Source organism: Lynx canadensis, chromosome E1, assembly GCF_007474595.2.
Source record: "Lynx canadensis isolate LIC74 chromosome E1, mLynCan4.pri.v2, whole genome shotgun sequence".
Lineage (NCBI taxonomy): Eukaryota > Metazoa > Chordata > Mammalia > Carnivora > Felidae > Lynx > Lynx canadensis.
The window spans coordinates 34940624-34960076 of record NC_044316.2 but is presented as its reverse complement, the minus strand read 5'-3'; the positions used below and the strand labels follow the sequence as shown (position 1 = coordinate 34960076).

The window sequence follows — 19453 nt, the reverse complement described above, 5'->3', positions numbered from 1 at the left end:
AAGCAGGCATTGAGAAGGGCTGTCCGCTCAGGCAGAGGAAGAGACACAAAGAAAGGCCTAGAGGTGGAAAGTGTGGTGCCTCTGTGAGAATTGGAGTCACCCCTTTTGGCTAGCGTGACAGGTGCGGGCGAGGGAGGGGGCTGTGAGGACAGGTGGTTGGGGCCTTGGTTGGCCCCAGAGGGGGAGGGGGCGGGGGCTGAGCCAGCCTGGAGGCCCCCTCCCCACAGGTAGAGGGGGGGTTACCAAGGCCTCACCCGTCAATCAGCGCAACGGCTCGGGTGGTCTGCATAGGAAGAAACCTTCATTTCTGTGTCATGATTTCTTAACCACTTTAGACTAATTCCCTTTCTACACTGTCCAGATTGTGGTGGACGTGCTAATGATGAATTATTAAAAGGCACAATTAATCACCACGGCCACTTAACGACAGCGATGGCATTAGTAAGCAGGCGATGGGCTCTGTAGACTTGTCCATTTTTCTGAGACCCGAGGGAGGGACTTGGGCCTTTCCTGCCTTTGAGGTATCGGCCCTGAGACCTTGGGTGCCTGGGTGGGGCACAGCTTCAATTTCTCCCTGTCTCCAAGTCTCTGGGTGCCGAGTCTGCTCCAGACTTCTGACCCTCTGGATACCTCTGTGTCCCCGTGACTGCTCACGGCCGTCCCCCTTCCCTGAGACTGGGGAGCTGACCAGTCACCTTCCTTCCAGGGGCCTCAGGTTCACCAGCAGGCAGGGAGGGGCAGGCAGAGGGTGAGAGCAAAGGGAAAAGAGAGAGAAGAAGGAGGAAGAGGAAGCAAGAGTTTTTTTTTTTTTAAAAAGGATAAGGAATGGGCAGGAGGCAGGGGCCTGGGCACAATGACCTGCCAGGCCACCCTGCACCCAGGTGTTACAGGGACTTAGAGGGCCAAGAGGGACCCATGCTCAGAAGGGTCAGCACCTGTTGCCTTCAGGACAGCACCTTGTCAGTGCCTTGACTGCAGCTCTCCGAAGGCCCTGGGGAGGCTCCCTGCCTCCTTCCCCGGGAACCCTGGAGCAGGAGCCCTTCCTGTCTCTCCTCACAGGCCCTCAGGACAGGCTCAGGGACTCTCCTCAGCTGGCCTGCTTGTTGCTCCTATGGGGGGGGGGGACTCAGAATGAGCAGGAGGAAGGGGAGGCCAGATGAGGGGCTCCCGGGTACTCCCCACCGGTCCCACCTCCCTCAGCCACAAGTGGGCCTCCTAGTGCCCTGTGGGCCGTGCCTTCCGCAACCCCCCAAGCCTGCAGGGTGCCCGGGGGAGTTGATGGTGTTGGTGGAGGGTGGGCCTGAGGTTTGGGTGGCCGGGGATCTGAAGGGAGGCGCCTGTTGGGGGGGGTTGCCTGTATAGCAGGAAGCCTGCATGAGTGGAGGTGAGGGGGGGGAAGGGTTAAGGCATAAGAAAGGCAAGAGGCAGGGGGAGCCCCCCCCCCCGTGGAGGGTGCTAGATGAGGAGGAGGAGGGAAGGGGCAAGAAACAGGAGAGCCCATCCCCCAACCTCCCCCACCCCCGCCAAAGCCCCTTCCCCAGGTCTCCCCTCCCCAGACTCCAAGGCAGGAAATTAGGAGGCCACTACCGATATGTTTGGGTCATTTCCACATGCTTTATTCCAGCAATCAAAATAATTAAAAACATCTCAAATTATTATACACATACAAAATAGGTACAGAATCTTGCTTCCTCCCACCCCTAGGGGGAAAAAAACTGCTTTGTGCTTTGGGAAGTTGTGCTCTGGAACCCAGAGAGAGGACACAGGACAGAGAGGCGGTGAGGATGGGGTGCAGCTGAGGAGGAGGGCTTCCAGAGAGAGAGAGAGAGAGAGAGAGAGAGAGAGGTGGAGAGAGAGAGGCGGCCAGCGGGGTGGAGAGGGGGTGGAAAGGAGCGCGCAGAGCTGCGACGCTCTCTCCCCCCCAAGTTAAATAGCACCTTTAGAAAATTCACGAGTCCCCATCCGCAAGGAAAAAAAAAAAAAAAAAAAAAAAAACCAAAGAATAAAAAAAGACTTTGAACAAAAAGGAACATTTGCTGGCCTGGGGGGTGGGGCGTCTCAACTTCTTTAGCACCAGTGATTCCTTCCCCACCCCACCCCATCACAGAGATGTAGCACCTTTGATATAAAATGGGGAGCCCCCTCCCACCCTGCCCCCATCCCCGCCCCCACGCGGTTGCCCCGGTGACACAGAAAGACACGAAGAGGTAGTCCTTCAGCAACACAATTACACGCGGAACAGAGCAGTCTCTCCCGCCCAGCCCTGTCGCACGGGGGATTGACACGTGTCCCCGAATGAATCCGATGTTTCCTTCCGCTCTGTCGTGGCCCCTCCTGACTTTCTTCCAGACCCGGCAGGCAGGCAGCGAGGGGCCAGTGGTCCCCCCGCATGCCCCCTCAAAAACGAAGGGGGTATGTTGCTGGAGCCACGGGGACGCCAGATGGTGAGGCTTCTTTGGTAGTCTGCGAACCTCAGGTCCCCCCAGGGTTTGGGGGTTGCTGGGTGAGGGGAGTGGGCTGGGAGTGTGGGGCGGGGGTCACTTGGGTGTTTTAGCATTGCCTTTGGTTGCTGGGCAGACAATGCATTGTTTCCTGTGTCTTTTTTGGGGAGACTTAGATTTGGGGAGCGGTGGAGGGGAGGCCCCAAGGAGGGATGGAGAAAGGAGCAGAAAGGGCAGTGTTGGGGTATCATAAGCCCAACGGGCAGAAAAGGACTTACCCCCATATGGGTCTTCAAGCAAGTGGACCAAGCTTCCTTTTTTAAAAAGTTATTTATTTATTCTTTTTTTTTTTTTTTTTTTTTTTTTGGTAAGGTTGAATGTGCTTTTTGGTTTTTGGTCATGTTCGGTTGGTCAAAGATAAAAACTAAGTTGGAGAGATGAATGCAAAGGAAAAAAATATTTTCCAAAGTCCATGTGAAATTGTCTCCCATTTTTTGGCTTTTTGGGGGGTTCAGTTTGGGTTGTTTGTCTGTTTCCAGGGTCAGGGGCGAGTGGGTTGGGTGGGAGGGAGCCAGGTTGGGTGGGAGGGAGTTTACAGGAAGCAGGCAGGGCCAATGTCGATGCCGAATTCCTGGTCTGGGGCGCCAACGTCCAATGGGGCCACATCGATGATGGGCAAGCGGGAGGTCTTGGTGGTTTTGTATTCGATCACTGTCTTGCCCCAGTTTCCGGTGTGACTCTGGGGTGAAGGGGAGACAACGGGAGAGGGGTGTCACCAGGTGGGAGTGAGGGGGTGACGGAAGTGTGGCCTGCCAGGAAAGCCAGAGCCCGGAGAGGGGCCCGGCCAGGGACTTACCGTGCAGCCGTCGTAGGTGACGCTGTAGGTGAAGCGGCTGTTGCCCTCGGCCCGGATCTCGATCTCGTTGGAGCCCTGGAGGAGCAGGGCCTTCTTGAGGTTGCCAGTCTGCTGGTCCATGTAGGCCACGCTGTTCTTGCAGTGGTAGGTGATGTTCTGGGACGCCTCGGTGGACATCAGGCGCAGGAAAGTCAGCTGGATGGCCACATCGGCGGGATCGGAGCCCTGGCCGCCATACTCGAACTGCGGGGGGAGGAGGAGAAGCGGGTGAGTGACCACGATGGAGCCTCTAGTCCTGGCCTCCCTCCCTGGAGTCCTCCGAAGGCGTCCCAGCGGACCCCTCCCCCATCCAGAAGTGGCATCATGCATGGGCACCGGATGTCTGAGCCAGCATCGGGGACCCAGGACTCCAGCCTCCCCATCCAGCTCCGTCTGCCCCTAGCCCGGCGCGGACCTCCCCTCCCGCCCCATCTTGTGAGAGTGGCTCCAGGGCCAACTTCCTCACCTGGAATCCGTCGGTCATGCTCTCGCCATACCAGACGTGTCTCTTGTCCTTGGGGTTCTTGCTGATGTACCAGTTCTTCTGGGCCACGTGGGGCTGAGTGGGGTACACGCAGGTCTCACCTGTCTCCATGTTGCAGAAGACCTTGATGGCATCCAGGTTGCAGCCTTGGTTGGGATCGATCCAGTATTCTCCTGCAGTGGGACCGAGCAGGATGGAGTCAGGGGAGGTATGGCAGCGGGGACACACATGGGCCCCTGGGCCCCTCAGGGCTCAGGCCCTTGCTGGCAGGAGGAGGAGGACGGGGGAAGGAAGAGGAGGAGGAGGAGGAGGAGGAGGAGGAAGGGCACAGCTGGGGCAGGCCCTCACCGCTCTTCCAGTCGGAGTGGCACATCTTGAGGTCGCGGCAGGTGCGGGCAGGGTTCTTGCGGCTGCCTTCGGGGCTCCGGATGTTCTCGATCTGCTGGCTCAGGCTCTTGAGGGTGGTGTCTACCTCCAGGTCACGGTCACGGACCACGTTGGCATCATCGGCCCGGTAGTAGCGGCCGCCATCGTGAGCCTTCTCTTGAGGTGGCTGGGGCAGGAAGCTGAAGTCGAAACCACCGCTGGGAGGACCGGGAGGACCGGGGGGTCCAGGAGGGCCGGGGGGACCCTGCACAGAAAGGGAGAGGAGTCGGGATTACCAGGGTCCAAGCGCCCATGGGGCTGGAGGGCCCCGGGCAGACGGGCTGAGGGGCTACGTACAACAGGGCCAGCATCACCAGTGCGACCACGAGGACCAGGGGGGCCGATGGGGCCTGGGAGACCGTTGAGTCCATCTTTGCCAGGAGAGCCAGCAGCGCCGGGGGGACCCTGCAAAGGGGAAGGTGGTTGGAGAAAGCCTGCCAGAAAGCACAGGACCACCAGCCCAACTCTTCGGAGAAACCCACCACCCTCCCTGCCTGCCTCTGGTTCCACGACCTCATCATCGGCCATTCCCACAGTCGGGCAAGACTGTCCAGGACCCTTCTTCTCCCGACCCCTGCCCCAGACCCTTCTGCAGAGAGGCGGGGACACCTGTATACCAGGCAGAGGGCCCTGAAGGGAGCCTGGGCTTGGGTCCCAGCAGGAGAAGATAGACAGAGGCGTGACTTACTCGGGGACCAGCAGGACCAGAAGCTCCGGAAGGACCTTGTTCACCAGGAGAGCCCTGAAGGACAGATGCAAAGGCAACGCAGGCTCAGTGGGGGTCACACGCGGCCAGCAACCTGCCCCCCGCCTCGTTATTCCGGACGTCTAGTCCCAAGGTGTCCACAGGCTAAGACGCCTCCCACAACCCCTCTTTGTGAGCCTCGCCGTCTCAGAAGCCCCTTGGAAATGCCCATAACTCTTCAGACCCCGGTCCCTGCTAGGGAGGAGTGAAAATGACTATCAAGAGGGGAAACTGAGGCAAAATCGCCCCTCATTGTGTGGCAGGGCTCAATGGCAGCTGGGGGCTGGAGGGGTGCCGAGTATACTTACGGGAGGGCCAGGGGGACCCTGGAGACCGGAGAAGCCACGGTGACCCTTTATGCCTCTGTCACCCTGTTCGCCTGTCTCACCCTTGTCACCACGGGGGCCTTGGGGTCCCTAGGAGAGAGGAGAGGACAGGCTGTCAGGCGGAAGATCCGTCAGCACCAAGTCGGGCATAGCCCACCTCTGGGCCGGGTTCTGAGGACACGAGGGCCAGAGCAGGGCACTTACAGCGGGACCACGAGCACCGACGGGGCCGATGGGACCGGCGGGACCAGCGGGACCCTGGGGAGAGTGAAGAGTGTGTTAGATCCTGCTACAGCCTGAGCTGCAGGACGAAACCACCCCTCGGCCACATCCACCCTTCCTCACACCCTTCCCCGCCGTGCCCATCCCTCCTGAGCCCCACATGAACCTTCATGTGAATTCAGGCTTCACGTGAGCTGGGGCAGGCACCTGGGGACGAACCCCATTCCCCGGGGGAATAAGGGTGGTTCGGGAGGGGCCTTGGGACTGGGGGAGGGGCCTCGGGACTGAGCTGTGGCTCAGTTTTCTCAGGAAGGCCAGGGGCCCCGACGTCGTGTCAGACCTCCTCTCCTCCCCCAGCCTAGGTGAAGCCAGATGTCCATCTGCGGGCCCGTAGGCAGGCCCGGAGAGTCCCCGGGGCCTGGCTACTTACAGTCTCACCACGGTCGCCATTCTTGCCAGCGGGGCCGACGGGACCAGGGGCACCAGGAGCGCCAGGAGCACCAGGGGGGCCAGCAGGGCCGGTCTCACCACGGTCACCCTGGGAAGGGGAAGGGAGGGGGCTATGAATCAGTCCCAGCTCAAGAGGCTAGGCTGGGGCAGGGGAGTGGCAGGTGGGGCTGGGGCCCTGGGATGCAGCCACCTTACCTTGGGGCCGGGAGAACCATCTCGTCCAGGGGAACCTTCAGCACCAGGAGATCCCTGCGGAGAGAGAGCGCGAGGTGAGTGTCAGCCAGAGGAAGTCAGGCTCAGGCAGAGGCCAAAATGGCCATGCTGAGGGCGCGGGTGTGGGGCTAGCGACCGCTCACCTCACGTCCAGACTCGCCAGGGGGTCCAGCCAATCCAGGGGGGCCCATGGGACCAGGGGGGCCACGTTCACCACTTGGTCCAGAAGGACCTTGTTTTCCAGGTTCACCCTGAAGGAGAAGAAGGAGTCAGGCCAGAGATGGGCTGGGGGGAGGGCCCGAGGGCCCCCAAACTCGTCTACCACACCTGTCCTGTCTGGCCCCAGCACACCACCCCCCCTGCCCTCTGCAGCCTCCAAGCCCCGTGATGGTTCTTCTCGGGGTCCCCCAAGGCGAGGGGGGCACTCACAGAGGGGCCGGGAAGACCAGGGAAACCTCTTTCTCCTCGCTGACCGGGCAGGCCAACCACACCACGCTGTCCAGCAATGCCTTGAGGTCCGGGAGTGCCGGGAGCACCCTGCGGGAGGGCGATGAAGGTGAGGCGCCTTGCAGGGCCCCGGGAGCGCGGCCCCCGCCCCGGGGCCCGTCCGGAGCACTTACAGCAGGTCCGTCAGCACCAGGAGATCCTTTCTCACCGGCAGGGCCGGGGGGACCAGGGGGACCGACTTCCCCGGGACGCCCAGCGGGGCCAGTCTCACCGCGGGGGCCTTTGCCGCCTTCTTTGCCGACAGGGCCGGGAGGGCCAGGGGGTCCAGCGTTTCCCTGGACGGGGAGAAGCGGGGCCGTCAGGTTCCGGTGGATTCCGGAGCGCCGCTGAGGCCTCAGATGGGCCCGCCACCCTCCCGACAGTCTGTCCCCCGCTCCCCGAGCAACAGAGTCACTGCCACGATACTTACAGAGGGGCCGGGAGGACCGACTCGGCCAGCAGCACCAGGGAAACCAGTAGCACCCTGGCAGGAGAGGACAAAGGAGTCAGGAGGACAGCAGCCCCCTCACCTGGCGCAGCGCCCCCATCTCTGAACCCAGGTTAGAGTGACAGTCCCAGCGGAGGCACCGAGGGCCATACTCACAGGGGGACCGGCACTGCCTCGAGCACCTTTGGGTCCAGGAGCACCAACGTTGCCCTGTAGGAGAGCACAGAGCCATGAAGACTGGGCCAGGCCCAGACCCAGGCCCAGGCCCGCCTGCGGCTCGGGGCTCAGCGGGTGGGACACTCACGATGGGGCCGGGGGGTCCAGTGGGGCCAGCGGGACCAGGGGGACCAGCATCGCCTTTAGCACCAGCGTCTCCGGGCTCGCCTTTAGCACCGGGTTGGCCATCAGCACCCTGGGGGAGGAAGGGGTGTGGTGAGCGGGGGAGGGGGATGGGGCAGCGTGGGGAACTGGGCGGTTCCGCGGGGCTGGGGAAGGGCGGTAAGTCCAGGCACAAAGATGCTTGAACGGGACACCGTCCCCTCTCCACGCCTCTGTCCTTATGCGGTCACCCGAGGCCCCGGGTCCCAGGCGGTGATAGAAAACGATGGGGGTCTTGGTACTCACAGGGGGGCCAGCGAAGCCAGCAGGGCCGGGGGGACCAGGCTCACCACGGTCTCCCTAGAAGAAAAGGAGGCGGACTGAGAGGGGCTCTGACCTGGGGGAGGCGGGGTGGATGGCGCAGGCAGGAGGGGAAGCGGGGCCCTGAGGAGCATGTCCCAGGGCCCAGAGCAGGTGAGAGTGAAGGCGGACGAGGCACAGAAAGAGGGCCGGGAAGGGTGAAGCAGACGGGCGGGCGGCGTGTGGGTCTTCGGTACTTACGGGGGCGCCACGAGCTCCAGTGGGACCAGCGGGGCCGCTGGGACCAGCTTCACCCTGAGAGGGAGGGACAAGAGGCGCAGGTCAGCTGCGCGCTCTAAGCGCCCCCAGCAGATGACCCCGGGAGAGTCTCCCCTCCTTTCTGGAACCTCCCACCTTCAGGTCACCAGCTCAGAATGGCGGGACCTCCCTCCCCCAGGCCGGAATCACGCCCAGGTTCGCCGGAGAAGCTGTGTGTTAGGGAAGATGGTGGGGCCACCTCACCTTGTCACCGGGGGCACCAGCGGGGCCAGGAGGACCAATGGGGCCAGTCAGGCCACGGACACCATCTTTGCCAGGAGAACCATCAGCACCTTTGGGACCAGCATCGCCCTAAAGACACAGGGAAGGCCTGAGACTTCCGGCGGGGGCAGGGAGGTGACCCATAGCATCCTGCTACCGGCTTCCACTCCTCCCCAGCTCTGCCCTGCCCCGACCTGTGCTCGGGACTCGAGATCTTTCAGGGGAGCCTGGTGGAACCTAGGTTAAGAGGCCCATGCCTTGTGTGGAGGGATGAATAAGGGATTCCCCCATCCAGGAGGCCACCCTGCTTCCCGTTACCATGGTAATTCAGGGGGAGGGAAGAGCCTGCATAGCTGGTGGAGGATTTATCAGTGAAGAGGCCAGAAGGGAAGAAGGGAGGATTAAGGAGAAGAGGGAAAGATCCCAGGGAGGGTAAAGAGGGAGGCTGAAGCATCCAAAGTAGAGGGAGACAGAGATGGGAACCCTACATGGATCAGGGGAGGAGGTGTGGGACTGTGGGACTTACTCTGTCACCCTTAGGGCCAGGAAGGCCAGCTGCACCTCGTTCACCAGGCATTCCCTGAAGGCCAGGAGCGCCCTGGCTACCGGGGGCTCCGGGGGCACCAGCATCACCCTAGGTGACAACCGAGAGGACGGCCATGAGCTTTGGGGTCCCAGGAGTGGGTCACAGCCCCGAGCGCCCTCGTGAGATCTCCCAGGCTTGCTTCCGAGGATAAAGATGAGCCGGCTAAGAAGAGGAAAGGCTCCCAGCCTGGAACTTCAGGCTGCTGGGGGACCCCGCCCAGTTTTGTCCCCCTCCCAGCCCTCCCCCACATCTAGGTGGCTTTGGCCATGGCCAGGCGCCCCTGCCTCGAGAGGGGCTAGACCCGGTCCCTGTGCTGGCCTCACCTTAGCACCGTCATTGCCAGGGGCACCGTTGGCTCCCCGAGGACCGGCAGGACCGGGGGGACCTTGCACACCGCGTTCACCAGGGAAACCTCTCTCTCCCTGGAAAAGAAGGACAGGGCACGTGATGGCTGCTCGAGAGACAGGGCCAGGCGTAGGGCATCTTGGCGGGAACAGTGTTACTTACTCTGGCTCCAGAGGGGCCGGGGGCACCAAGATCTCCAGGAACACCCTAAGGGGGAGGGAGGGACAGACAGTGAGCAACCCCTCCCCTGCCCCCCCCCACTAGAAAGCATTCCTGTTCTCCTCCTGGGGGCTGGCCCTTGGGGTCTGTCATTAGAGACCAGCCCCTTCTCACGACCTGAACTGGGATGCTTTCTCTACTTCTCCTGGGGATGTGTCAAAGACTGCCCTCTTTTCAAACTCTGGGCTGAGGGAGAGTCAGAGGTATCCCTGCAGCTCTAAAAAAAAGTCGTCCATGCGGAAACTTCTAGATCATATCATGCTGCTGTGCAGCGCCCAGCTTCCCTCTGTGTGGCTCCCTTCATGAAGGAAGTCCTCTGGGGAGGGGGTCTAACCTTGATCCTAGCCGAGAGTTATCTGATCAGCTGGGAGGACTGACCTCTCCCTCTAAATGCCCCGCATTCCCCACCTGCTACCTCTTACCTGTTCGCCAGGTTTGCCTGCTTCACCGGGAGGACCCGCGGGGCCAGGAAGACCCTGGAGGTGGGAAATGGGGGAGGGGAGGGGGTGGGATTAGAATCTGAAAAAGGACAGGGGCGCCTGGGTGGCGCAGTCGGTTAAGCGTCCGACTTCAGCCAGGTCACGATCTCGCGGTCTGTGAGTTCGAGCCCCGCGTCAGGCTCTGGGCTGATGGCTCAGAGCCTGGAGCCTGTTTCCGATTCTGTGTCTCCCTCTCTCTCTGCCCCTCCCCTGTTCATGCTCTGTCTCTCTCTGTCCCAAAAATAAATAAACGTTGAAAAAAAAAAAAAAAAAGAATCTGAAAAAGGACAAAGGGGAGCCCATACCTTAACCCCCCCGGCCAGCCTTGAGGCCTCACCTGGAATCCGGGAGAGCCAGCAGGGCCCTGTTCGCCTCTCTCACCAGCGGGGCCCTGTCACAGAGAGAACACTGCGGTCACCAGAAGACCCAGGAGAAAAGGGGTGGGGGGGGTATCTCCACAGTGCGGCCTCCCCAGGCTGTCTCTTAGGGACACTTACGGCAGGGCCGGGGGGTCCCTGAGCTCCAGCTTCTCCATCTTTGCCAGCAGGACCCTGTGGGGAGAGAGCAAAGGATCAGGGAGGTGAGGAGGGCAGCCGACAGAGGGAGCAGGGCAGGTGGGGTGCCGGGGAGGGGGTGGAGGGACAGGGCAGACCCCGCTGGGGGGCCTCTGATGCCCTGGTGATGGCTGTGGCCTTCTGCGACCCTCCTGCAGGGGAGGGGACGTGTCACGAGCAGGGGCAGGAAGGGGACAGGGGACCATAGGGCGATACTTACAACAGCGCCAGGGGGCCCAGGGACACCTCGTTCTCCTGCTTTGCCAGGCTCTCCCTACAGGCAAAGACAGTCAGGGAGTTAAGGGGGCTTAAGTGGGAACACGGGTCCCCTGGGTCCTTCCTGTTTACCCTGAGTGGTTCTTTTAGGGGTTTTCTTCTCGCCCAGCTCTGGGCCTGGGGAAACGCTTTGCTGGCTTTTTCTGCTGGTCCCTTGGTGTCTCCCTGAGGCCTCTTCCCTCTGAGACCACATGCCCCTTCAGGCTGCTGTCCCCCTGCCCCCCCTTTCCTTCTCGCCGCCAGATGCCTACAGTGACCTGCTTGCAAAGGGTTTTCACCTCCTCTGGGACCTATTTTTCAAAGAACCCACCAAGATTTGGGGGTGCCTATCTTATAAAAGGCCCATTCTACACCGTGGGGGGGCGCGGGGGGGGCCCCAACAATGCTTGTTTCCAAGGATAGAGCAATGGTAGTGGAGCCAGGATCAGTCTCTCGTTTTTATGGATAAGGAGACTGAGGCCCAGAGAGGGGCAGTGAGCAGCCTGAGGCCACACAGCAAGCCAGCGGCAAAGCTGGGACTGGCGCCCAGGCCTTTCATCTCCCGGGAGTGCCTGTCCCTGGCTCTGCGACGTCCCTTGAGGAATACTCACAGCAGCACCTTTAGGCCCAGGGAATCCCATCACACCAGCCTGACCACGGGCACCGGGGGGGCCTGGGGGTCCGGGGCGACCATCTTGACCAGCGGGACCCTACGGACGGACGGAAGGCACAGATGGGAGGCGAAGATAGAAGGTGGGCGGTCGGGAGCGGGGGAGGGGCCCCGGGGGAGCGGTACTTACAGGGGGACCAGTTTTGCCATCCGGACCGGGGCTGCCGGGGCTTCCGGTCAGACCCTAGTGGAGAGGGGACAGAGACATGTGAGTGAGGGTGACAGAAGAGGCGAGAGGGCCCTTCAGAGGGCAGATGCGCAGTCCCGCTCCGGGTGCCTCATTCCAGCCCCCACACAGGGCAAGGGTCTCGGGGCAAGCGGGGCAGAGGGGCAGGGGGCTCACCTTGGCACCAGGCAGACCAGCTTCACCGGGGCGACCAGCTTCACCAGGAGAACCTTTGGGGCCAGCAGGGCCAGGAGAACCACGTTCACCGGCGGGACCCTGGTCGGGGGAGTCACAGGGACAATTAGGGGCTCGAGTCCGGGCTTCTTTTTTACCACGGGCCGGCCTCTTATTCCTCCGGTGGGACAGGGTCAGGTGGCTCAGACGGTGGCAGGGGGAAGGTCAAGGCAAAGCCGAGTATGAAGAGAGAGTGCGCGGCCACGGCGCGGAGCACTGATGGGGGCGGGGGGGGGGATGGTGACTACATGGGGAGGGGCAGGTGATGTCCACAGAGCAGGGCCAGCACCCCAGCCATGAAGAGAAGTTACCTTGGGACCAGCCACACCATCTGCGCCAGGGAAGCCACGGCTACCGGGTCCGCCCTGCAGGAGGAGAAGAGGCCAGTGAGCTCCAACACGGGGGGCACCGGGCTGGCCTTGGGGGCGAAGAAGGGGACACTTACGCGCTCGCCAGGGGGTCCGGGCAGGCCAGTGGGGCCGGGTTCGCCTCGGGCTCCTCGCTTTCCTTCTTCCCCAGCGGGGCCAGGGGGGCCTTGGATACCAGTGGGGCCCTGGAGAGGGGCAGAGAGGAGGGGAGGGCCCGCGGTGAGGGGCTGACCTGAAGGCCCCCTCCCGTCCTCTGGGGTTCCCTGGGGGCAGATGGGCTGAGCTGTGGGGGGCGGGCAGGGGGACTTACAGGCTCTCCCTTGGCGCCAGTGTCTCCTTTGTTGCCGGGGGCACCAGGTTCGCCCTGCGGGAGGGAAAAAAAGATGAGCAGAGAGGCGGTGGGGGTGGGGGGTGCTGGTTCGCGTCCTCACGCTTCTCAGGCGGGGCCACGCCGGACGGAGCCGGTGCGCGGGTAGGCACGAGTGAGAGAGTGATACTTACACTGTTACCCTTGGGACCGGGAGGGCCGCTGGGGCCCTGGGGTCCAGAGGGGCCTCGGGCACCAGGGAAGCCAGGAGCACCAGCAATCCCAGGAGCGCCCTGTGGGAGGCAGAACAGGTTGAGCCCCGGAGCGGAGGGCGTGGGGCAGGGGGGAGGGGGGCGCCAGGGGCGGCTCGGAAAGCTGCAGGATACTCACGTTGGCACCTTTGGCACCAGGCTGTCCGTCAGCACCGGGGTTTCCCTGTGGCCCGGAGAGAGGAGGGTGAGTGACAGGAGAGGACTCTGAATTAGGGGGTGGCACGGGGGCACTGAGGAGCACTTACAGCAGGGCCAGCAGCACCAGCAGGGCCGGGGGGGCCGGGCTCGCCACGCACACCCTGGGGACCTTCAGAGCCACGGGCTCCTTGGGGACCGGCTTCACCCTGGGTAGGAGACAAGGACAGGTCAGGAGCCCAAGCGCGTCTTTGGACGCCGGGAGGTGAGGGTGGAGGGCAGGGACAAGAGAGCAGGAATTAGGACTCCAAGATCACAGAAGAGGACCTGAGGACAAAGGTGCTGGGGCATGGGCTTCTCCGGGTTTGGAGAGCAGGGACGCGCCCATCCCTTGGCCTGTGGGTGCTGGGCTCAGAGAGGGGGCAGGGATCTCACCTTAGCACCAACAGCACCAGGGAAGCCGGGAGGACCAGCGGGGCCAGTGGGACCCTGTGAATGAAATGGAGCTGTTAGTGAGAAGGAAAATGGCCACTGTGAGTCACCCCCGGCGGCAGAAGAGGTCCTGGGATTCGTGGCCACGGGGCCCACCCCCGGTGGGAGCCCCAGGAGCCCTCGGGGCTCCCAGGCACAGAGACCCGGGGGCTGTACTCACAGGGGGGCCGGCGGCACCGGTAGCACCGTCATTTCCACGAGCACCCTGTGGGAGAGAGAGGGGTGGCCCCAGTCACGTGCACCGAGTGCTGGCGGGTCGCCGCAACCCCTCAGGAACCCCTTCCAGTGCCCCGGGATCCCCCCAAGGGGCCAAGAGGACTTACAGCAGGGCCAGGGGCTCCGGGGCGTCCTCTCTCACCAGGCAGACCACGGGGACCCTGACGACAAAAGCCAGGAAAGCCGAGTGAGATCAGAGACACACTCTTCCCCCCAAATCCCATCTCGCCCCTCTACCCTGTTCCATCTCTTCCTTCTAGAACTGGACACACTCACCATCTGGCCAGGAGCTCCATTTTCACCGGGGCTACCAGGCTCGCCCTAGAGAACAGAGAATGAAGTTAGGAATTTGTTCGTGGTGGGACTGGGTGATGGGGGCCCCGGATACTCAGGCATCCTCTTACCTTGGGACCAGCAGGACCAGCATCTCCCTTGGCACCATCCAAACCACTGAAACCCTAAGATAGGGAAGAAGGGCCAAGGTGAGTTCCGTTGGAAGGGGTGGACCACCTTGGCCCTCATGTTGACCTGGCAAGGTGCCTCAGGGGGTCACCACAGCCATCCCCCTGTCTCTGCACTAGACTAGACCCCAACTGGCCCAAGATCTCACCCAATCCTATGGAGATTTCTTTCCCAATGGAGGGAAGTTCTTTTGGGTGTCTACTCTCTATCCCTTGGGACTTCTGTAGCTGCCACCCCACCTCGACACCCGCAGGAGGATCCTTTGGGGGAAGGGGTAGGATGGTGGGGTGCTACAAAGGGGACTTACTCTGTGTCCCTTCATTCCAGGAAGGCCAGCAGTTCCAGGCAATCCCCGGGCACCCTGGAGAGAAAAGAAAAGGAGGAGAAAGGCAGGGCCATTAGAAGACGCCACTGTGGACCCAGTGCCCAAGTGGAGCCCCCCTGTGGCAACGTCCAGGGCCGGCCACGCATTCCTGCTCACCTGAGGTCCAGGAGGCCCACGCTCACCAGGACGACCAGGCTTTCCAGCTTCACCCTGAGAGGGAGAGAAAAGGCCATGATGCCCATGCCTTGGAAACGTGTGGAAGGTCTGAATTTTCTTGGCATTGTTGAAGGTCAGGTTTAGGAGCCCAGAATCTTGTCTTTGGATTTAGAGCGCAGCTTAAATCTACAGTGGAATCCTTGCTTGGTGAATTTTGAGTCCCTCCGAGGGAATTTCTGTTTATTTCTGTATAGGGAGAGCAAATCTGAGGTGCCCAGGGCAGTCAAGCCTCAGGAAGTCATTCACCCCGAGGGACAGTGTTGGGGATTGCTTTGAAGTGGCTGGGGTGAGGGGAGGGTCAGTCACCTCCACTGGGGAAAGGGGGAACATCCCATAAAGGGTGAAGATCATTGTTCAAGGGCAGTCCCATGCATCAGGGAGAACTTGGCCTCCTTTCTCTGGGTATCACCTTCAAAGGTGGTGGGGCACTGGAGTGGAGATTACAGGAACCTAGCCCATGGAGGCATTGGGGGCTACATGGGATCATCTTGCCTGGGTTACTTACGTCATCTCCGTTCTTGCCAGGGGGACCAGGGGGACCACGGGGACCCATGGGACCCTAGAGGAAGCAGGAAGAAAGGAGATTAGAATGACCAGGATAAGGGGAAAAAAAGAAGGGGGAGGCTGGGATTGGAAGGAGGAGTCAAGGAAGACTTCAGATGGCAGGGGTGGAGGAGTCCTTCAATAGGACAATCCACATGTTTGTAGAAGGAGTATGTATTTGGATAGAGTACAACTTGTGTGTGGGGGGGTGGCACTTACTGAAGCTCCAGGCTCGCCAGGCTCACCAGGGGGGCCTTGGAAACCTTGGGGACCCTGGAGGACAAGGAAAGAAGGATTCAGTTAGGACAGGTCCCCGTCAGTCTTTCCCCATCTCACCAAGAGATCTCTCAGAGCACCTGACCTGCCCTCATCCCCATCCTCCCTTCAAAAGACCAAAGCCCAGGGTGGTGTATGATGATATCCTGGATACTTACAGGTGCGCCAGGGGGACCAGGGAGACCACGAGGACCAGAAGGACCCTACAGAAGGGGGAAAAAAAAAAGAGCGGCCATGTTGATACCTCTGTAGGAAGGTGCAACATGGGTGTGATCTTGCTGTCTTACAGTGGTTCCTGTTGAGTGTTCCCACTCGTCTGGCATCCTCTCTGAATTTCCACCATAAACCACCTCTGAAACCACCTCTGAAATCCCCCCATAAACCACCACTGGCTCATCCTGTCTAGATTCCCACGGGCTCCTCTTCTGTCATCTCTGCACCCCAGTGGCTCACCATGGGGCCAGGCACAGAGATTCCTCCAGTTGACTTCTCATCGTAGCCGTAAGACATTTGGGGAGCAAAGTTCTAGAAGAAACAAGAGAGAGGAGAGGGCATGAGAAATCAGTGAGTTGAGAGGCAAAAACATCACTGACAATGGGATATTCACATATGCCTCCTGGCCTGATGCACTAAGAAAGTCAACAACATCACTTGTGAGATATTCCTGCCCAGAAGGCACGGCCCAACTCCAATTATGGGGACACATCCGGCCAACCTGAGCTGAGGGCCACTAAGATAATTGGCCTTTACGAAGCAACTGGCTTCTTCAAAAAACTCCAGGGTCATGAAAGGCAAAGGAAGTCTGAGGAATGTTCCAGAGTAAAGGAAACCGAAGAGCTATGACAATTAAATGCAATTTATAATCCTGGATCCAGAAAAAAGATGCCACAGAGGGTATTATTGGGATATTGGTGAAATTTGGATAGGGATTGTATATTCAGATCATAGTTATGTATCAGTGTTAACGTTCCGAAATGTAATCACTCTACAACGGTCACGTAAGAGAAAGTTCTTCTTCTCGGGAAATACAACCAAAGCTAAAGTAGTCTGGAGCAAAAGGGCACAACATCAACTGATTCTGGAACAAATGGTTCAGAAAGAAAAATAACGACGATTATATGTATACACAGAGACTGACAAAGCAAATGTGACAAACTGCGAAGGGTATGTGAGAGTTCTTGGCACTATTCTTGAAGCTCTTCTGTAAGTTTGGAACCATTTCAAAATACAAAGTATGCCATCTGCCAAAAAACACACAAAAAACCAAAGAACAGGAGGTGAGGGGAGCACTCAGGGCCGGCCTGCCAGGAGTGTGTTGAATCTTCACTTACTCCTCCGAGGCCAGGGGGTCCGGGGGGTCCGGGAGGGCCGGGGGGTCCAGGAAGTCCAGGCTGTCCAGGGATGCCGTCGCGGCCAGGGGGGCCGGCAGGTCCCTGCAGCGGGAGAGGGCGGGCGGCGGTGAGCGCAGGCCTGGAGCCACGCCCACCTCCAGCCCCGACAGCAGAGAGCGCAAAGCTTACCCTTGGGCCTCGGGGGCCAGTGTCTCCTTTGGGTCCCTATGGGGTAAGGGGGAGAAGAAGCAAAAGAAGTCGAGTTAGAGAAGGGAGGCGCTCGAGGACTCTGGGGGAGGGGGGGCGGGGGGGGGGGCAAAAGTCGAGGGCAGAGGATTACCTCGACTCCTGTGGTTTCTTGGCCGGTAGGTGACGCTAGGGGAGAAGACACGCGGGTGAGCGGCGGGGTTGCACCGGGTGCTCCCGGCGGCCCCGCCCTCCCCCAGCCCCAGGCCCCTCGCCGTACCCTCGCCGTCGGGGCAGACGGGGCAGCACTCGCCCGGGGGGACATGAGCGCCGGGGCAGTTCTTGGTTTCGTCGCAGATCACGTCATCGCACAACACGTTGCCGTTGTCGCAGACACAGATCCGGCAGGCCTCGGGTTTCCAAACATCTCGGTCATAGTACCTGAGGCCGTTCTGTACGCAGGTGACTGGTGGGACTGGGGCAAGAGGGGAAAGGAGGGGCTGTCAGCGGCGCTCGAGCCCCCCCCCCCACCTCGGGGCTCCAGGGACCCCCAGCCCTACCCTCCTTTCCCGTTTGTCTTAGAGACACATTTAGATTTTTTTCCATTTCCCGCCGCCTCCTTCACCACCGCCCCGCCCCCCAACCCTTTCCCCAAATCCTTAAAAGCTCATCTGCTCCTCATCAGGGCCGGTGACAGCGCCGAGGCGCCCGGCCAGGGCGGCTATAACTCTTTCCAGTTCTCAGGAATTTAAACAAAGCTTTAGGCCGGAGTTGCTTCCAACTCCAACCCCAGCCCATCGGCGCTGAAGCCAAGTGAAATAAAAAGCCATTGGGTGGGGGAGGGGAGTTGGGGGACTGGGGAGGAGAACAAGAGGGGCCCCAACCAGAGGGCAGGCTCCTGGGGAGTGGTTTGGGTGGAGACGGGGGCGGGGACGGGTAGGAGGAGAGAAGGGAGGTCCAGCCCCCATCCCGCCCATCCCGGGGCAGGTGGGATGGCGTGGGCGGCGCTAGGAGGATGGGGCGGGGCCTATTGGCCTGAGGTCCCGCCCAGAGACTTGAATTATACCTCCAAAGTAGGATACACCCCAACCTCCAGCCCCCAGACATCTCAAAAGCCCTCTCTCGGGACAACCCCCATTTCCAAAACCTAGCCAGGACCTCTGGGTCACTCCTTGGCCAAAGAACCAAAAAGTCCGCAAATAGTAACGAAGTTAGCTAACCACGCCCACCGCGCGAGCGTCTACCCAGACAGCCACTAGGTGGCGGGCAACACTAAGCAATTTCCTCGGCCTCGGCCACTTCTTTCAGAGACTGAGGCTACCGGGTCCCCAGTTTTATTTTCCAGGTCTAGAGGCGGGGTCCACAACCGGCAATAGCGCCCGTCCACTCCACGCAGCCCCTGCGCGGGGAAGCGCTGGACGGGGAGGCGCGGGGCTCCGTGCGGATCAGCAGAGGGCGCAAGGACCCCGCCCTGTCATCTCCGCGCCAAAGTTTCTCGTCCTCCAACCCGCCCACTCTCCGCGCCCCCTCCCCCCTCAGCCCAGCACCCCCGCAGCCCCAGGAACACTGTCTAGCCTGCAGAGAGGGCAAACAATCTTTCCTTATGAATCATCCCAAGCCTTCCTGATCCCTTTTACATCTCGGGCTCCAAATTCCCAGCACGGGGCCCCCCATCCCATCTCCGACGTACTTTCCCCTCACCCGGCGCGCAGACCCCCATTTCCCCCGTGGTGCTCCACAGAGCGAGCCCGGGACTCCCTCCTGTGCCAACTCGGGCGGCGCTCCATTCTCCCCTCTCACTACCGGCGGGGCGGGGGGGGGGCGCGTTCCTCCACACCCCCCACCCAGGGTACACTGCCTTCTCTCCCGGGGCGCCCAGGAAGAGCCCTCGCCATCTCCCTTCCGTCCCTGAGTCTCCGGAGCATCCCGAGTCTTAGTTTAAGTCGCGGACCCCCGGGACAGAGCGCAGGGCGAGGTACCAAGTAGCCTTGGACTCCCCAAAAGTTTGCGACTTACTGTCTTCTTCTTCTTGGCCCTCCTCTTGGCCGTGCGTCAGGAGGGCGGTGGCCGCTAAGAGGAGCAGGAGCCGGAGGTCCACAAAGCTGAACATGTCTAGACCCTAGACATGTAGACTCTTTGCGGCTGGGGTGGGGGTTAGCGTCCGCTCATGCGTGGCCTCACACTCCGCGTGCCTCCTGCTCCGACCCCGAGGAGAAACTCCCGTCTGCTCCGACGACTGGCCCGGGCCCTTTTTATACCATCCTGACGGAGTGCGGGGAGGAACTCGGTCCCTGGGAGAGGGGGAGCCGGCCGCCCGCCCCCCAGCCAATCAGAGCTGCCTGGCCCGGCCCCCAATTTGGGAGTTGGAAGGGAGAGGGGGAGGGGAGGACGGGGAAGGGAGTCCACCACGCATTTCCCCCTTCGAAGGGCTGCCTCCCCAGCCCCCCAGCCCAGGCTGGGCCAGAGGTGCTGCTGCGGAGGGACGGCTAGGTCCTCAGTATAGTGCGGGCTAAAGACCGGGT

At 61.2% G+C, this 19453-nt stretch overlaps 1 protein-coding gene across 2 annotated transcripts; it reads right to left on the bottom strand.

Moving 5' to 3' along the window:
- Window positions 1-1594: 1594 nt before the first annotated feature.
- Window positions 1595-19170, bottom strand: COL1A1 (collagen type I alpha 1 chain). Of its 2 annotated transcripts, XM_030296425.1 has the most exons (51): window positions 18948-19170; window positions 17212-17406; window positions 17086-17120; window positions 16935-16970; window positions 16746-16847; window positions 15868-15939; window positions 15573-15617; window positions 15358-15411; window positions 15101-15154; window positions 14536-14589; window positions 14362-14415; window positions 13997-14050; window positions 13869-13913; window positions 13700-13753; window positions 13537-13581; window positions 13320-13373; window positions 12995-13093; window positions 12868-12912; window positions 12672-12770; window positions 12481-12534; window positions 12248-12355; window positions 12114-12167; window positions 11746-11844; window positions 11533-11586; window positions 11344-11442; window positions 10698-10751; window positions 10421-10474; window positions 10261-10314; window positions 9867-9920; window positions 9388-9432; window positions 9204-9302; window positions 8821-8928; window positions 8277-8384; window positions 8016-8069; window positions 7761-7814; window positions 7441-7548; window positions 7293-7346; window positions 7119-7172; window positions 6823-6984; window positions 6632-6739; window positions 6346-6453; window positions 6185-6238; window positions 5970-6077; window positions 5522-5575; window positions 5300-5407; window positions 4935-4988; window positions 4544-4651; window positions 4169-4451; window positions 3803-3993; window positions 3298-3540; window positions 1595-3180 (listed from the first exon to the last, which is right to left on the bottom strand). In XM_030296425.1, the coding sequence occupies exons 1-51, from the start codon at window positions 19039-19041 to the stop codon at window positions 3034-3036; spliced, it is 4386 nt and encodes a 1461-aa protein (XP_030152285.1). In that variant the 5' UTR covers window positions 19042-19170; the 3' UTR covers window positions 1595-3033. The 2 variants fall into 2 exon arrangements, with proteins under 2 accessions (XP_030152285.1, XP_030152286.1); XM_030296426.1 differs by lacking the exons at window positions 6632-6739; window positions 6823-6984.
- Window positions 19171-19453: the final 283 nt, after the last annotated feature.